At 36.3% G+C, this 16,975-nt stretch overlaps 2 protein-coding genes and 1 pseudogene across 3 annotated transcripts; 2 read left to right on the top strand and 1 right to left on the bottom strand.

The window, feature by feature from the left end:
- Positions 1 to 2,192: 2,192 nt before the first annotated feature.
- Positions 2,193 to 7,822, top strand: LOC116303633 (putative histone-lysine N-methyltransferase PRDM6). Its single transcript, XM_031713207.2, has 5 exons — positions 2,193 to 2,319; positions 2,960 to 3,116; positions 4,938 to 5,233; positions 5,953 to 6,196; positions 6,963 to 7,822. The coding sequence occupies exons 2-5, from the start codon at positions 2,987 to 2,989 to the stop codon at positions 7,619 to 7,621; spliced, it is 1,329 nt and encodes a 442-aa protein (XP_031569067.2). The 5' UTR covers positions 2,193 to 2,319; positions 2,960 to 2,986; the 3' UTR covers positions 7,622 to 7,822.
- A 1,649-nt stretch (positions 7,823 to 9,471) lies between these two features.
- Positions 9,472 to 11,643, bottom strand: LOC148906356 (uncharacterized). Its single transcript, XM_089037760.1, has 2 exons — positions 11,111 to 11,643; positions 9,472 to 11,024 (listed from the first exon to the last, which is right to left on the bottom strand). The coding sequence occupies exons 1-2, from the start codon at positions 11,462 to 11,464 to the stop codon at positions 10,509 to 10,511; spliced, it is 870 nt and encodes a 289-aa protein (XP_088893886.1). The 5' UTR covers positions 11,465 to 11,643; the 3' UTR covers positions 9,472 to 10,508.
- Positions 11,644 to 14,568: 2,925 nt separating this feature from the next.
- LOC148906355 (putative histone-lysine N-methyltransferase PRDM6) lies at positions 14,569 to 16,975 on the top strand (annotated as a pseudogene). The gene is made up of 4 exons (XR_016121296.1): positions 14,569 to 14,836; positions 15,126 to 15,352; positions 15,530 to 15,785; positions 16,048 to 16,975. The product of XR_016121296.1 is annotated as a putative histone-lysine N-methyltransferase PRDM6 (transcript).

Raw genomic sequence — 16,975 nt, 5'->3', positions numbered from 1 at the left:
TATTTCATAAAGTTACTAATCGTTCGAGGTAACGCGACTGGAGGATAATTTACCGTTCATGGACTAAAAAAATATTTTTTAAGAAAGAATATTTTTGTTCTCCATAATTCTTATGCCATATATGCGAACCTTTGAATAAGTAGTTTGCCCTAATGATATCTACTTCAAATTTTGAAACACCCTGAAACACCTTAGGGCTGATCAAAGTCAGGGTACAACGTACTCACAGATCGAACCCTGGAACAACCTCTGGGCTGATCTAAGTCAGGGCACGCTAACTCACAGATTAAACCCTAAAACAACCTCTGGGCTGATCAAAGTCAGGGCATGGCTAACTCACAGATCAAACCCTGAAACAACCTCTGGGCTGATCTAAGTCACGGCACGGCTAACTCACAGATCGAACCCTGAAACAACCTCTGGGCTGATCAAAGTCAGGGCACAGCTAACTCAAAGATTGAATTGGAATTTAAGGCGCGATTACTCGGAGCAATATTTCTCACTGCAACTTATCTCGCAACGTGCCGGTCACAAGTTACAAGAGTGTGTACACGGTGCAACGGAGACGCAATCGTTGCCAAGAGTAGAAACGAATTTTACTTTTTGCAACGATTGCTGCAACTTGTCTCGCAACATTTTTTCAAATTTCCCTGTAGATTTCACTTTGCAATTATCCATGCAACTCGCCGTTGCGAGACAATTTTCAGAGATAATTGCTCTGTGTTATCGCTTCTTTAGAGTGTTGTGTTCTGCGGAGGAAAATCAGACGCGTCTTACTTAAGATGCGCCCTCAATAAGACGCGAACTGATCCATCTATACGAGCGTGTCTTACATCTTATTTGGGCCGATTTATTGATACTTATCCCTGAAGTCCCGCTTGCGCACACTGTGTTCGCGTCTTAGCTAAGACGTGAGTGTCTTACACGTACATGTTATCTTAGAACAGCTCGTAACCCTGTTCTCAAATAAGACGATCCTTGTCCAAAAATTTGACACGAGCAAGAATTTTGTACGGTCAGCTCGTGTCTTATATAAGAAACAACGACTATAGATAAGAAGGTAATCTCGTATTTAGTAGTGTCTGAAAATTGAAAATTATTTTTTTGAAGAATTTTGAAACAGCAAAATTTATAAACACACACAAAACAGGAGCCATCGTCCCATCCTTACATTTCTTCTAAGAAATATTGCAACATTGAAAAAATGTTGCAAAAAATATCATACCGAATTTTCTCAAATTTTCTTGAATTATTGGCAGATCCAGTGTTCTCTTTACGGTCTGTTTTTTTGTCGATCATGAAGTTTGATTCGTGCCATTGAGTTGAATCGTAAACAATGACGTCATCCAAGAACGTTCCACAAACCTGAAGTCATCCAAATTGAATTGCGCAAAAGGTAGCGCAAAATTCCAGTTTTTTCATCTTGCAGCGCTAGATATATTATTATTATTATCGCATAAGAACAAAAGTAATCGAGTCACGTACGATGAAGAATAGGGATTATATCATCCATGGCATGGCTGGGATTCCTGCCTTTTGTCTTTTTGGCTTTAGATTGTTTTGGTTAACAAATTCTAGAATTTTTTAAGTGTGTGATGTAAAATCTAAACTGTAGCGATCATTACTACGGGTTGTTAAATAGCTTTCTTTTTTTATTACACATTTAGGGTCGATATCAGTGCGATAAAGCCGTGAATAAAAACGATATCAAACTCTTCATGTGATAAATCTCTATGAATTGACTGCGCTCGACTAGCGAAAATTCTTGAATGAAAACAACAAAAAAATTTAAAGAAAGTGAAGTTAAAATTTCGCAACTTCGCTATAATGTGATCAATATGATAACCTATTGAGACTATATCATCGATACTTTTCGGATGATTTCTAGTTATTCGATATTTATTCGACTGTTACGTTTGGTTTGCTGTTCATTTGAGCGTAAAATTACTGCATTATTCATCACTTTATCAACAACAAAAAAGTGTTGCTAATGTAATAAATTTTAGCTAGCTATGACCGATTTTAAAGCCAGTCTATTACACTCGAGCCTCTGTAGTTCAGTTTGATGCAGGTTTGCAATGCAGCTCGATATAGCTTGTCGGAGAGGCATAATTTTGAACTTAGCCACACGACCAAACAAGACAATAAGTTCTGGAAGAATGCGCCACCCTTTTTAGATTATTCTAGACTGTGTTTGTTACTTGACTATTTCTATGGTGAACTAGTCAAAAAGATTGTATATATAGCAGTCTGTCTAGAGTGTAACAAGGTATCTTCATTATAACATCAGGAGTACGAGTACAGGAATTATAAATACAGGTAAAAAAAAACAACCACTAAGACTAAAACATGCACTAAAAAAAGATCATTTAAAAATATTTAAAGCTCGCCCTCTGTTGAGCTAGTATGCATAAGGAATATAAAGTATACAAACAAACAAAAGTTCAAATCACCAGCATTTTTAAGTTTTCTTAGAAAAGCTTCCTCATTTAAAAAAAAAAACCATTCGGATTAAAATCGGGATAAGTGGGGATGTGATGCCTTTGCAAAAATATGAAATCCTAAATTCTTCAAAAACTGTTTTGAATCAGTCATGTTTTAACTTTTAAGAATATTTACATTTCGTCAGTCTTGCTATGGTTTCATATAGGGAAGAAACAAAATTATTTTCAAAAAGGATTCAAAGGTTTTTTTGATTTATACAAAAAAAATGAACTTACAAATATATATAGATATATTATATAAACAGGAAAGGTGCAGATAGAACAACCTCACGCTATATCAAACAAATTTATACCGTATATTTCCTCTATTAAAACCAATTGTCAGTTTTTATAAGTTTGCTATTTAGATAGTTGAAATTATATATCTAATGAACAATTGTTCTATTTCATAATGACGATATCCAGACTATTTAGTATAATTTTATTAACATGACATTTCGCGTTATCGTTTCTAGCTCTACACTTTGGATAAGTAGAAAAGGATGTCTCAACAGGACACAGAACAAAATGGTTTGCAGTTGAGCGAAGATTTCATCCTGTGGAACCTTTGTGGAAGTAATGAGGTGAAAGGGATACGAACAAAGCCAAGCACAGCAGCCAATAGAAAGTCGGGTAAGAAATATTTCTTGGGGTGTGCCGTGACGTCATAGCCACCGCCAATTTGGTTGACTTTGACATTGGACAAGACGTGATCTTGCATGGCAAACGTGCCATGTCTCTTGTCCTGGAATCACGCCACCAATATCGCTTGATAAAATTTTAAAGCTTAAAGTGCCTATCGGACACCTATTTCAATATTTTCAGCATTTATTGTGAGTGAGCTTCTTGGAGATATCAAGGTTTATACGTACCTCATTAACTATGGTTCATGTTAATGATTGTGGCATCATATATGAGGCATTTGAGTTTATTTGTCACCATTTGTAAACTGCATCACGGATTGCTTTGAGAAAACAAATTCGCAATAACTTTTTCTATAAATCCTTAGTCAGATATGTCTTGTATATTTTATGCCTCCTATGACATCACACTCATAAACATATTGGACTATAAACCTTGATATCTCCAAAATGCATCACTCAAATCATACGCCTCGTGGATCCACACTACTTTGACCATGTGATGACGCAATTTATCGTCAATAAGAGGACAGACACATAAAAAACTGATGTAATTTGTTAAATCGAGGACCACGAGTACTAGACTCTAAAAAAGGGGGAAGATTGGAAAATATAAGAGACATGTATGATATGTTTTTCAGCGTTAGTTTTCGATATTAGTTAAATATGAGAATCATGTCTGATCAAAGCACAAAGCGGTCGCGATGGGTGGATTGACACAGCCATTTGAAGTGATTCAGATACCGGCTTGACATAGTACTAATTCGTTATGAATTTTTGATTTTTATCCGATTGAAAAACTAAACTAAAACCTAGTGCTTAAACTCATCATCATCATCATCATCGTCATCATCATCATCACCATCACCATCATCACCACCACGTCATAATCACCATCATCATTAACACCACGTCACCATCATCATTATCATCATTACCACGTCATCATCATCATCATCACCACATCATCATCATCATCATCATTAACACCACTTCACCATAATCATTATCATCATTACCACTGTCATCACTATCATCGTCATCATTATTATTATTATCATCATTATTATTATCATTATTATTGTTATTAGTGTTATCCTTATTTCCATTTTGTTTAAATTTTGCTTACAAAATCCTTAGTTTTCTGAGTCCAATCCATGGAGCTAGGGAAAACAAGAATGAATGAATTTTACTAAAAATTTACTGAATTATCGTTATCATTATCATTATTATCATTGTCATTATCTTTATCATCATCAGCATCATTATCATTATCATTATCATCATCATTATCATTATCATCACCATCATCATCATCATTATCATCACCATTATCATTATTATTATCATTATCATCATCATCATCATCATCATTATCATTATCATTATCATCATCATCATCATCATCATTATCATCATCATTATCATTATCTTTATCATTATCATTATCATCATCATTATCATCACCATTATCATTATTATTATTATTATTAGTGGCAGACCTAGGACTTTAAGAGGAGAGGTTCATTTTTGCAAATCTCGGCACAACAATAACGTTCTCTTGCATCATCATTTTTCCTATGAGGCACATCACTGGCCTAGGGGCGCTCCTGATAAGGATAACCTATCCACCAGTCCCATTTCATATTGAATCTCATGAGTTAGTACCATACTTTTATTTATTCGTTTATTTTAAAAAATATAAAAAATCCAAGGTACCAGCCGGTGGGGGGTTCAATTGCACCCAATGAACCCCCCTAAATAACCCCTAAATCATTATTCACTAACTACAAGTTTTCACTGCTTTTTTCAGATCAACAAATCAGCCAATCAACAGACTGTACTTCCCTACAAGAAAGAAATATAATAGAATCACGTGGTAGTCCTACCACTAAAGATCACATGGTAATGATTGACAGCTTAGCGTATAAAACCTTCCCTCCAGAGATTCAGTTGTGTTGGTCGAGTATACCTGGGTACAAGTTGGGTGTCATAGCAACATCCTTTATTCCACAAGGAGTTTGGATTGGTCCTTACCTGGGCAAACTGGTTGAACCGGACAAACTGGAAAGTCACGTTGATGTGCAAGATGGAACCAACTTATGGGAGGTAAGACCAGTTTAAAAAATTTGTCTTTACCCAAGACATTCAAATACAACTGTTTCAAACAAAGGTTCGTGTAGGTTTTCTTGCATGTTGTTTACCAATTTTGAAAAACTGTATCTTTCCTGATACGCCATATTTTGTTCTGCTAATTTTCCAGCCATGCGCCTCGAAACAAAGTTTTCCAAAAGAAACGTTAAAAAGTATTGTCGCTTAGCCTAAAAGTCCCCTTTCGCATTCGATGCATACCGCTGTTTTTGAAGACCACAGACTTATTTGCACAGGTTTAGCCTCGCCCAGCAGACTAAATCATTTGCAAAATAGGCCATTTCACGGATCCCGTTACTCAACCTCAGCCTCGTCAGCGTGTAATTATTCTTTAGAATTTGATTACAGTCCGCAGTAATGAAAGGAATTTACACATCAACGAACAATTGAAACACTTTAAAATTTCACAGATTGTAGGCAATTTCTAAAGAATATATTACACGCTGACGAGGCTGAGGTTGAGTAACGGAATCCGTGAAATGGCCTATTCAACTGTAATGTAAAGAATAAAGAATACCAATGTTTTGAAATCCCATGGATTTTTAAATAGCTGACTTATAAACGAGGCTAAGCCTGTGCAAATGAGTCTGTGGTCTTCAAACACAGCAGTATGCATAGAATGCGAAACTAGTCTCATGCGAAAGCTTACCATAATTCTTGTATATCATCCTCCCCAGATTTTCTACGAGAATCGGTTGCTATACTACGTCGATGGCAGTGACGTCAATACCTCTGGATGGATGCGTTTTATTCAGTGTGCGCGCAGTTATTTTGAACAAAACTTGAACGCGTTTCAGTACCACGGTTATATTTACTACCGAACAATGCGTGATATTCATGTTGGAGAGGAATTATTGGTGTGGTATGATAACAGCTATCCTCAGTACATGGGTATACCTTTAATGGCAGAACCAGGTGATGGTAAGTATTAACCATTCCGGAGTCGAGGGAAAACTGCGGGTCGAGTTGACATTGCAGTACGTTTTGAGCATGTTCTAGTAGACTATTGACGACTCTTGAAACTCCAGAGCATGCGCGCTTAGCCTTGAATCCAGCAGTTGTTTGTTTTGTTATTTTAATTTCTGCTTTTGTTTACTGACCTCAGAAGTAAGGCTAAGCCCAAATACAATGGAGTTTTAAGAATCGTCAATTTCCAAGGATAGCGTTCTAAGACAACCCCAAAATGCACTGCTATGGCAACTTGACCCAGTCTTAATCTTAACCTTGGAATGCCTCATACTTTCCCGAGTAGGCTACCTCAGCTAGTACTTTTCTTGTATTATCTCGACATCAGTGCCTGGTTGTAAGAAGGGTGGATAGCGCTATCCGACGGATAAATCTTATCCAGTAAATACATTTATTGGATAACAGTATCGACTTATCCACTGGACAAAGAACTGATGGAGATATGATCTCAGTGATCGCAGTTGTAACTTTGCTAAAACAAACTGGGAATTCTCTTGCCATCAAATAATCCATTACCCTCAATGAAAAGAGAGAAAAAAAGAAAGAAAAGAAAGAAAGAAAAGAAAGAAAGAAATTCAAAACACTGAATTCAGTTGACCCTAAGCTCCAAAATAGGTTTAACAAACTCTAGCTAAGAACCCACATCCACTACAGTACTATAATCGTGCTTTTTCTAAGTATAATTTTAATAACAAACAAATACACTTCTTGTCTTTCTTAGATATAGAAACTCGTCTCCAAACTAAGACAAACACAAAAAGAAAGCTTTTTGACACTCAAAAGACTTGTTCAACCGCAGAAAGGACTAAAATTCTTGTGAATGAGGAGGAGGATATTTCAGCGGAATCTCAAAAGAGTAACTCACCTGTCAATGACAACAAAACGTCAAAGTTAATGCTGAAAGATTCCGTGCATGAAGATTACCAAGTCTTCAAAAGTATGCAAGAATATGAAGAAAATGTGCCTTCAACTGTTTCTGAATCACGCATAGAATCTCTGTCTCCCCGTGGTAGTTGCAATGGTACCGATATAAAACACGGAAACTTAAAATGCGGTCAGTGTTCGAAGAGCTTTTTACAACGTAATACACTTCAAATGCACGTATGCCCCAAACAAACGACATCACCCTATCAGTGTGGGTACTGCAACTTAACATTTACCAACCCGTCAGACTTGAGGAGCCACGTGCTTAAACACGTGAGCGAGAAGCCATTTAAGTGTGGATTCTGTATGCGTTCTTTCGTGGGCGCCACTACGCTGAATAATCACATTCGAATACATACCGGTGAAAAGTCATTTAACTGTCGAAAGTGTGGAGTGACGTTTTCTCAAGGAACTCAATATGCATACATACATACATACTTTATTCGTCCTCTATAAGGCTTTTCAGAATAAATATGCGCGCCATTTGCGATTCGATTGTAATGGGGATGTCTTGACGAACAAATGCGAAGCTTAGATTATTATCTTTTTGCATAGAAAAATGATGATACTACAGTAGACTCAATTTATACCAAAATTTCGCTGTCTTTGATATTGGCGGCCTGTAAAAGGTCGTAAATAAATTTTGAATCTAATTTCTCTCCTCTCCTCTCCTCTCCTCTCCTCTCCTCTCTGCAGTCTCCAGATTCTTAATGATACCTTGAAAAAACAAGGCAACTGAGATTTACCAATTGCTTTATAAGATATTAACTATTTCACGGGTTTAGTAATCAAACTATTTAATTTAACGTAACTAGGTAGAGCGAAAGCATTTAACCCGTGAAATAAAAAATACTAGTCAACGTGTAATAGTCAAAAAGACACAAAAGAAAACAATGGAATTAGGGTCTACTAAAGTGTATTAGTCTAACATCTATTCCACGGGTTTAATGACTTCGCTCTAAACTGTCCATTGCTAAATAAGCGTTATATCAGATAAGTAATCAAGTGAGTTTTCAAAATTTATAGTTGTCCAAACTTTGAGACTTGTGCAACTCCTAAAAGAAGCCCTTTTACATTTCAAAGCCTGTTATGAATATAATGTCAATCATAGTTAATAGACTATTAACTATGTGTCAATCAAAAGCTATTACTATCCCTTATTAAAGTGTATATCAGGTCTAGAATTTTTTTACGGTTTTGGCATCTCTAGATGATATAAGGAAATATTCCAAAAAAAATTTTTCGATTTCGAATTTTTTTCACCTCGAAATCAGCCTTCAAAGTTAGATTTCTGGCGACGCCCAGTCGTGTTGGCCGTGTTTTAGGAGACTGGTAACTAGTGACGTAAATTCGAGAACCGAGAAAAGCGATTGTCAAGGATACGAGTAGACAAAGTATTGTAAACATTGACCCGTTAGTGACTTTCATTCCTTCAAAAAACATAAATTTCAATATATAATTTCACAAGATGGCTACGAACTATTACGGGAGTGATTGCAGCTCTGAAAGCGAGATTTCAAGTATATATTCAGAGGAAGAGGATGGAGAAATAGAGGACGAATGCCATCAACATGCTGAAACACACGAGTCAGATGATAGCTACCCCAGGTCTGAATCTCACGAATTGGTAGGACCATATTCTTCAGAACCACTTGCTGATGCGGACTGGCTCAGTGAATATAACGAAGAAATTTCAAAGATCGAGAAGAGAAATGAAAAGCTTCAAGAAAGATTTGATGGCGTCACGCCGAATAGCGCTTGGTACGTAACTATCAAGATCTAGCTACAAGCTCACTCTTTTTGCAAAATATTTAGTTTCGTTTTGATTTTTTTACTAACTCGCAAATCTAAACGTTTCCTCTTTTAGGTGTAGATGCGGTCATTGCAAGAAAGACTTACTTCAAAAACCTCAAGAGTGTAATTGCTGTCACGAAATAGAGGGTTGTCTCGAGTCACTGAAGTCTTCCGAAGTGCTCGAAGAATTGGAAGTACCTCCCATTTGTGACCTTACATCCAGGGTTTGAGCCTGTTTGTTTAAATCGCTGGTCCCTACGTTCATCATGTGCCAAATACCGCACTATCGACGGATATAAGTATAGACAAACTGGCAGTGAAGAAGAGTGAGTAAATCCTTTTTTTTTCTTCTAAGCTTAGTTTTAATTACATGGGCCCAGAACAAGTAAGATAACTATGACTAATGTTTTCTTCCTTATTTTCTTATATCTTTTACTGTTCACGTGCTTTACAAGTCATACCATGCCGTTTTAAAGTATTACTTATTTCCATGATAATGATGTAAATAGCAATTGTAACTGACAGTTGTTTATTTCAAGAATATATTCTTGTTTGTTTGATAAGTTTATATACTAACAAATTATCATTTCATATTTTAGGCTTCTCCGTGCAACAGCTTACAGGGAATTCACCCAATTGGTTCATGGTTATCAAGGAGGAGGATCCAAGAGAATCCCACTGCCTGCTTGTGCATACCACTCGATAAGAAAACAGTTTCCTAGCACCGATTTTTGTGGATACGAAGATAACGAGTGATACATATTATATTATAAACAGAACATTGCATTAGAGTGATTTTACTCGAAGCATGAAAAAAATTGCACTACATAGTAGTAGATATTCACTGTTTTCTTTTGTTTTACTTCGACTCTCCTCACTAATTATACAACTTTGTATCATGGGTCTAATAGAAATGACTCAAATTGCCGTAATCAAATTGCCTTTATGAGGGTTGTTTTGTATTTGTCACTTTGTATTGCACTTACAACTATAATAAAAAATTATAAAATAATTAATTGTAAAAAGTATTACAAAATGATACATTTCTACATATTAATATAAGAGTGAAGTCACTAAACCAGTGAAATGGATAGTAGACTAATACACCTTAGCACTGAGACTCTAATGCCATTGTTTTCTTTTGTGTCTATTTGACTATTACACCTTAACAAGTAATTTCTATTTCACGGGTTTAGTAACTTCACTCTAAAAGCAAGAGAGTATTAACTGCTTTTCTGGTTTTTAGGGCAGTCTTTCACATTCTTGTGTCCTTTCATGGGATTCTTGCAATGAGTGCAATGAGGGATTGATTTCTCTATCCTGCCTTCTCCAATCTTCTTTGTTTTCTTCATTTCGGCAGCTTTGGCTTCTTGTTCAAGTACCTGTGATACTGATAAAAGTAATGCACAAATTAGCATGAAGTGAATAGTTGATGACAAAATTGTTAGTTTATATTATACTTCTATTATGTTATGACTGTTAGATTATTCAACATATTAGAAATAAACCTTCATGACTTAGACACAACAGTCTAATTATGAAGAAAGATCTATAGTGAAAGCACTGAATAAGGACTTTTATCTGTGTAGGGGTGATAGTCAACGTCATCAGGGATACTCTCAGGCTCTTCCTCTGTAATGTCATAGTCAACTGTGTCCTCATCATCTTCCTCCACTTCCATATTTACATACTCATCGTCTTGTTCCAAATTCTCTCCGATCCTTTCTCCAAGACCTTCTTCATGGTCGTTCAGCTGTGTTAAATTACACTGAATACCACAGGACGATTTTGGAGTGGGTTCCTTTGCCAGAGAATCGATCTTGTTTTTTAAATCGATGCATTTATTATGTAGCAATCGTTTTTCTTCTTTGAGCTTTTTGCAAGCCAAGCAATCTGGAGTCTGGGTGCTGAAATCCCGCGCTGAAGAACAATCCTCGGCACTGATTACTGTATCAGGCTCCTCTGCATTGTCTACAGGTAACCTGTCTTCATTCTCAAGCTCTCTAACAGGTCCCATGGCTTCTCTGGACTCACCAGTACTAGCAGCGATCATGTCTCTAAGAATCTATATAGTAAACAAACGATAGTGCTACAGTTGGGGCATATAGTCCAATATGTGTGACATTTTTTTATTATCAATCGACGACTTACCTTTCGGCGATTTCTTTGAGAATTGTTGGCTTCAGCTGAACTAGTCGATGGAACTGGGTAAAGTTTTGGGTATGACACAATTCCGGTCTCATCCCTTACTAAGTGTGCCAGCTTTCTGTCGTCTTCTCCGAAAGAGTAACGCTGACTGTAGTCCTCTGGAGAAAAGTGCTCCGAGCATATTGCCGAAGTCGCCGTAGGCGTCCATTTTGCTCGTCTTTTCAACACAAAATCGACCCATCTTTTCCTTCTAGCCTTTGCTATTGGTCGGTCATCATTGAAATAAGGGATCGTATGAAGTTTTATGCCTTTCTTCGTTATATTTGAACACCCTCCAACCACGCACCTACTAGGCATATTTACAATACTTCGAAAGGCCGATCTAAACTGTGTCACCGAATTTACGTCACAGAAAAACTAGTGCCAGTCCATTAGCGTCTCCCAAAACACGGCCAACACGACTGGGCGTCGCCAGAAATCTAACTTTGAAGGCTGATTTCGAGGTGAAAAAAATTCGAAATCGAAAATTTTTTTTTGGAATACTTATCTATATCATCTAGAGATGACAAAACCGTAAAAAAATTCTAGACCTGATATACACTTTAAATACATGCATATTCAACAAATTAGAAGCTGTGCTTAGTGGATCATGAAATGAGCGTCTATCAGAAGTAACCGGCATAAATTATGCAAATGTTAAGATTTCCCGCCAAAACTTGACATAAATTTGTTCATTAATGAGATAGGCCATGTGCGATTTAAGGGTGGTTCCAATACTCCATAACTACTTCAGTCCTAACCTTTATTATTAAATAACTATTCAAAAACTCAGGCTATTTTCATTAGGACAAAATAACTAGTACACAAACATCGTTTTTTTGTGAAATTGTTTTGATAAGTATTTACTCAAATTGTATCGAATCTTTTTGAGTGAGATTTCTCGTCATTTTGAACTTTTTCATGCTCTGATGTTAATATTTTTTGTTCACAAATTCTTCTAGATTGTTCTTGGGTCCTAATTGTTTAGTCGTCAATAGTTTATTAATGCAAGCGCATATATACTCAAAAAAGGATACTCCTACAAAATTAATTTATTAAAACAAAATTTAAAATTTCTGCCGAAATTTTTTCAAGGGCACATAAAGAGCTTTCTTTTAAGGGTTTTACAACTCTTGTCCGATATATGTTTACGTGCTCAGAATTTGTTTAAAGATTCGAGATTCTTTGGTTTATAATAGTCAATCTAGGTTATGTCATCTACTTTTCAAAGGTATTAGGACAAACATTATTAATTTGCTGTTTTTGCTCCAGTGAATTCAAACACAACACGTTTATCGCGCATAGCTTACATCAATGATCATAAATATTCTTGTTCGGATTACTTTTTCGTTTTCAAAATAAATTCTAAAAAACTATCAAATTTATCATTTAGAAGAGATTTTCGTTCTTCTGCTGTCAAACGTTATAGTTTTCAGAACTCTCAAAAGACTTCATATGACATCAGTATTAATGCAGATAAATAATTATAACATTAGCACTGTATGTTGTTCCATGGATATATTTGAAATTGTTATCATACATTCAATATTAGTAAAAATAATAATTGATTGTAAAAAATAGCGATTATCCAGAAAGTTTTAATGCTTAATACTCGGCAAAATCTATGAAGTGAATTTTGTAGATACTTTGCGCAAGATTGATCAAGAACTTCTGTCTTCTTCGGGTTAATAGTGAGCGCATCTGCGTGACAAATCATTGTTTTGGTTATTTATTCAGTTTTATGTGGTAAACAACATTTGAAAGTGCGCTGGTTATTCTACCAGAACACCTAGGTAACCGAACAGTCAAATTAAAAATTCACAAAATTTTGTAATTCATACTCAAAAATCAAACCATGAAGTTACGTTTGCTTTGATGCAATAAATGTCGAAATATTTCAAGTCGAAAATTAGCTTTTCTACAGAACTTTAATCAAGAATTTTCGTCAAAAAAAGGATTCAAAAAATTTCGGTCAAACTGTAATTTAATAAAAAAGAATTCATACTGATTTATAAGCTATACATGAAATGATTCATTGATTAATGAAAAGAATTTTTACAGCAACATTCCTGACTCGAATATCCGGAGTGAAGTCATTTCAAAACCAACAATTTCCTAAGAATTCGAATATCAATAGATCATTTATTCCACTGCATTTATCATTTTTTTATTTATAGGCTTAATAGACATCCGGTGTTTTGAAGTGTATAGAAATCTTCCACGGTTAAATAGCCAAATGTCTTATCTTGACTTGTAAATTGTCACAATTCTAGATCATAGAATTTCTTAATTTTATTTCAATACACTAAATTATCGTTTTGCTCAGAAATTTAAAGCCGAAAGCAAGAACAATTTTGAATTCTGGAGACGCCTCGCTTCAAACCACGTGTACCATGTACTCAGACGCGCGTGACGTCAAAATTTGGCGCCAAAACTTTATCGAGCTGTTCAAAGATGTAATTGAAATATACTTTTGAAACATGCTTTTCATATTCTTTACTATTTTCAATAACTTCTTTTCTTTTTCATCTTTTACTTTAGTTTGATTTTTCTATTTGCTCTGAACATTAATGCTTAATATATAATATTTAAATTTGGCTTTAAAAACATTATGTATTCAAATGGCTTTTGACAGAAAATCTTAAGTCATATAACAATAAGAGTTTTTAGCAGTGTTGCGCTTCATGAGTTTGGGTTTATATACAATTAAATTGGTTTTAAAAGCATAAAAGCTTGTCTGTTAATTCAACTGGTGCTGCAGTCTAGTCAAGAAGTGAAGGTGGAAGTTTTCGTCTTTGAAGTTGCACCAAGCAAGCAGGAGTACTCGTAGCTAGCCTCTCGACAACCAGCCATGGTAAGAACCTGTTTATTTGAATGAATCTAAAAGACTTGCAGGATTATCGTCAATAATAGTGTGAGCTTCAGTAATGTGAGATAGTCCTGCTGAGCAAGCTGTGCATGTTTGGAAAGATTTACTCACTCCGCTTGAGTGCAAAATTCTCTCAAATTGATGTTACATCAGCATTGCAGTGGAGTGTGTGCATGGCCCGGTTGTACGAAGGGTGAATAGCGCTATCCTTATCCAGTGGATAAGTCAATACTGTTATCACCAATAAATTTATCTACTGAATAAGATTTATCCTTCGTATAGCGCTACCCGCTCTTTCCAACTTGAATCGTATATTTAAAAAAAGTTAAAAATAGAATATCTTTCATATCATTATTTACATTCACATAATTAAATTTTTTCTCTTTCGCTTATATGACCAGCTAGATTTTAAATCTTAGGACAGCATTAAGTTATGCAATGAGAGCTTTAAAGATTCGGCAAAGGATAGAAATCTCATAATTTCTTGAAATAAAATATTCAAGATTTACTTAATCACAAGAGCATGACATTCTTCACGAGGGGGGAGGTATGAGCTAATATTTTGGTTGATCATGAAAGTAAGAGATTTCGTAGAGATTAGCTCTTGGACTATTGGAGATCAATAGGGTGTTAATGAAAGTTAAAGTAAATTGTCATGTGTTTATATTTTCAGTATCAACCTATCTTATGTAACCATGGGTCATGTGGATTAGTAGAGCCTACAGCTAAACGAATCAAGATGAATGATCGTACATTTAAGGTGTCGTTCCAAGATCTTCAGGATTACTTATTTGGAAAAAGAAAGTTGGGGGTCGCAATAGGTAAAGTTACAGATGTGTTTTTATTATTGGGTTACGATAAGCTGATAATAGTAGTCTTTGAATCTTATCTGCTACAAATGGTGGTCACTGCGTTGTAAACGATCAGAGAGAACTTAAATTTGGTATTCAGCTCAGTGATAAACATTCCACATGATACAGAAAATGTACTTGATTCATCCATCCATCCATCCATCCATCCATCCATCCATCCATCCATCCATCCATCCATCCATCCATCCATTTTTTTAAAAGTATTTATATTTAATTCCTTTGAAAAATATTTTTCCAGATTCTGATAAGACAATCAACGAGTCAGCGAATCAAAAAATCTCAAAGATAACAAAAGACATGCCAAATATAGTACGTCTTTGTCTGTCGAGTATCCCTAGTGGAACTGGGTATGGTATCCAGGCCACCGAGACCATACCTATTGGAGCATGGATTGGGCCTTATCAAGGCAACTTTGTTGAGCCAAACAAGGCTAGCGGAATGGTGGATTCATCTTATTTATGGGAGGCAAGTAAATTTTTGTTATTATACATTGGATTAAGTTTGTAAATATTTTGACACTGAGACAAGGCTGTCCCTTCTTAGATGTGTACATAATCATGTAACACAGCGGTGATTTGTGATCCGGGATCTACACAATCAAATCGAGCCTTTTCTAATCTCCATGATACGTTTCCTATTCAGATTTTTAAGGACGGTAAGCTTTATGGCTACATAGATGGAAGTGACGAGAACACAGCCAGTTGGATGAGGTTCATTCGGTGCGCGCGGCACGAGGAAGAACAGAACCTCTACGCCTTCCAGTACATGAATAAGATATACTATCGCACGTATAAAACCATTGAACCTGGCCAGGAATTATTGGTTTGGTATGACCAGATGTACACACAGTACATGGGAATACCTTGTGAAGGAATCTATGATATAGCTTCATCAAATGGTGGGTATTCAAAGAAGGAGAATAGAGCTATAGCAGTAGCAGTAGCAGCAGTAGCAGTAGCAGTAGCAGTAGCAGTAGCAGTAGCAGTAGCAGTAGCAGTAGCAGTAGCAGTAGCAGTAGCAGTAGCAGTAGCAGTAGCAGTAGCAGTAGCAGTAGCAGTAGCAGTAGCAGTAGCAGTAGCAGTAGCAGTAGCAGTAGCAGTAGCAGTAGCAGTAGCAGTAGCAGTAGTATAATAGCAATATTATTTTTGTCATTTTGGCAGGTGCATCACATGTTTTTGAGACAAGCGTCAAGGTAGCACAAGACAAGATACCCACACCTCCTACCACACCTACAAAGTCTACGGACAATCCCTTCACTAACCAGTCACTCAACGTAGCCTCTCCTAACAACAAAACCCCAATCACCAGCCCGTCTGATTCAAGTTCATCAGAGTCATCAACTCAGCCAATCAAAAGGCTTAAATTTCCAGAGGATGTACCTATAACCAATCAGAATGAGACAAGGAAAAGAGTCTTTGGATTTCAGCCAAATGGTTCACTGTCAAATACAGACGAGAACCAAGCTAAAAGTTTAACAGCTTCAAACCCCAAAGATCATTTCGCGACGCCAATCAGCGTCAAGCTGAATAATGCGCAGCCGCAGGCGGTAGACCCCAAAACCACGCAGCTCCAGTGTGGACAGTGCAAACAAGTCTTTATTCAGCGCTCAATCTTACAAACTCATATCTGTGCAGGCGTACTTTTGAAGCCATATCAGTGTGGACATTGTAACGAAACGTTTTCTAATCCTGGATTGATGCGCTTACATGCTGTAACTCACCAGGGAAAGAAGCCATTTAAGTGCGGCTTCTGCATGCGTTCCTTCTCTGGCGCCTCTACTCTTAACAACCACATTCGAACGCATACCGGGGAAAAGCCATTTCATTGCTTAAAATGCGGAAAAAGTTTCACTAAGGGGTTGCAGTTGAGCAGACATATCTTAATGTGCCCGGGGACTGCGCGCCTTGTAACTAAATAGCATATCTCCAAATTGTATAATACTACTCTAATTTCTTTAACTGAAATGAAACGCGTAAAAGGTATAAAAGATACGAGGACAGCACTAGTTATGAAGGTCTAGAGATGTTGGTAAATAATGTTGTAAATACATAAGCTTGAAATTATCCATTAAAAAATATATAACTCTTA

Source organism: Actinia tenebrosa, unplaced genomic scaffold (genome assembly GCF_029948245.1).
Source record: "Actinia tenebrosa isolate PJP-AT-01 unplaced genomic scaffold, QUT_ActTen_1.0 PGA_scaffold5__44_contigs__length_20552954, whole genome shotgun sequence".
Taxonomy (NCBI): Eukaryota; Metazoa; Cnidaria; class Anthozoa; order Actiniaria; family Actiniidae; genus Actinia; species Actinia tenebrosa.
The sequence above is the reverse complement of the archived record's forward strand: the minus strand, read 5'-3'. Positions and strand labels throughout refer to the sequence as shown.

What these genes read in the sequence shown, in the direction of transcription:
- LOC116303633 (XM_031713207.2), top strand. Translation starts at nt 2,987, where the DNA reads ATGTCTCAACAGGACACAGAACAAAATGGTTTGCAGTTGAGCGAAGAT. An exon ending in AGCAGCCAATAGAAAGTCGG is followed by an intron (nt 3,117 to 4,937) that starts GTAAGAAATATT and finishes TGCTTTTTTCAG; the next exon opens with ATCAACAAATCAGCCAATCA. An exon ending in ATGGAACCAACTTATGGGAG is followed by an intron (nt 5,234 to 5,952) that starts GTAAGACCAGTT and finishes CATCCTCCCCAG; the next exon opens with ATTTTCTACGAGAATCGGTT.
- LOC148906356 (XM_089037760.1), bottom strand. Translation starts at nt 11,464, where the DNA reads ATGCCTAGTAGGTGCGTGGTTGGAGGGTGTTCAAATATAACGAAGAAA. An exon ending in CTCAAAGAAATCGCCGAAAG is followed by an intron (nt 11,025 to 11,110) that starts GTAAGTCGTCGA and finishes TTTACTATATAG; the next exon opens with ATTCTTAGAGACATGATCGC.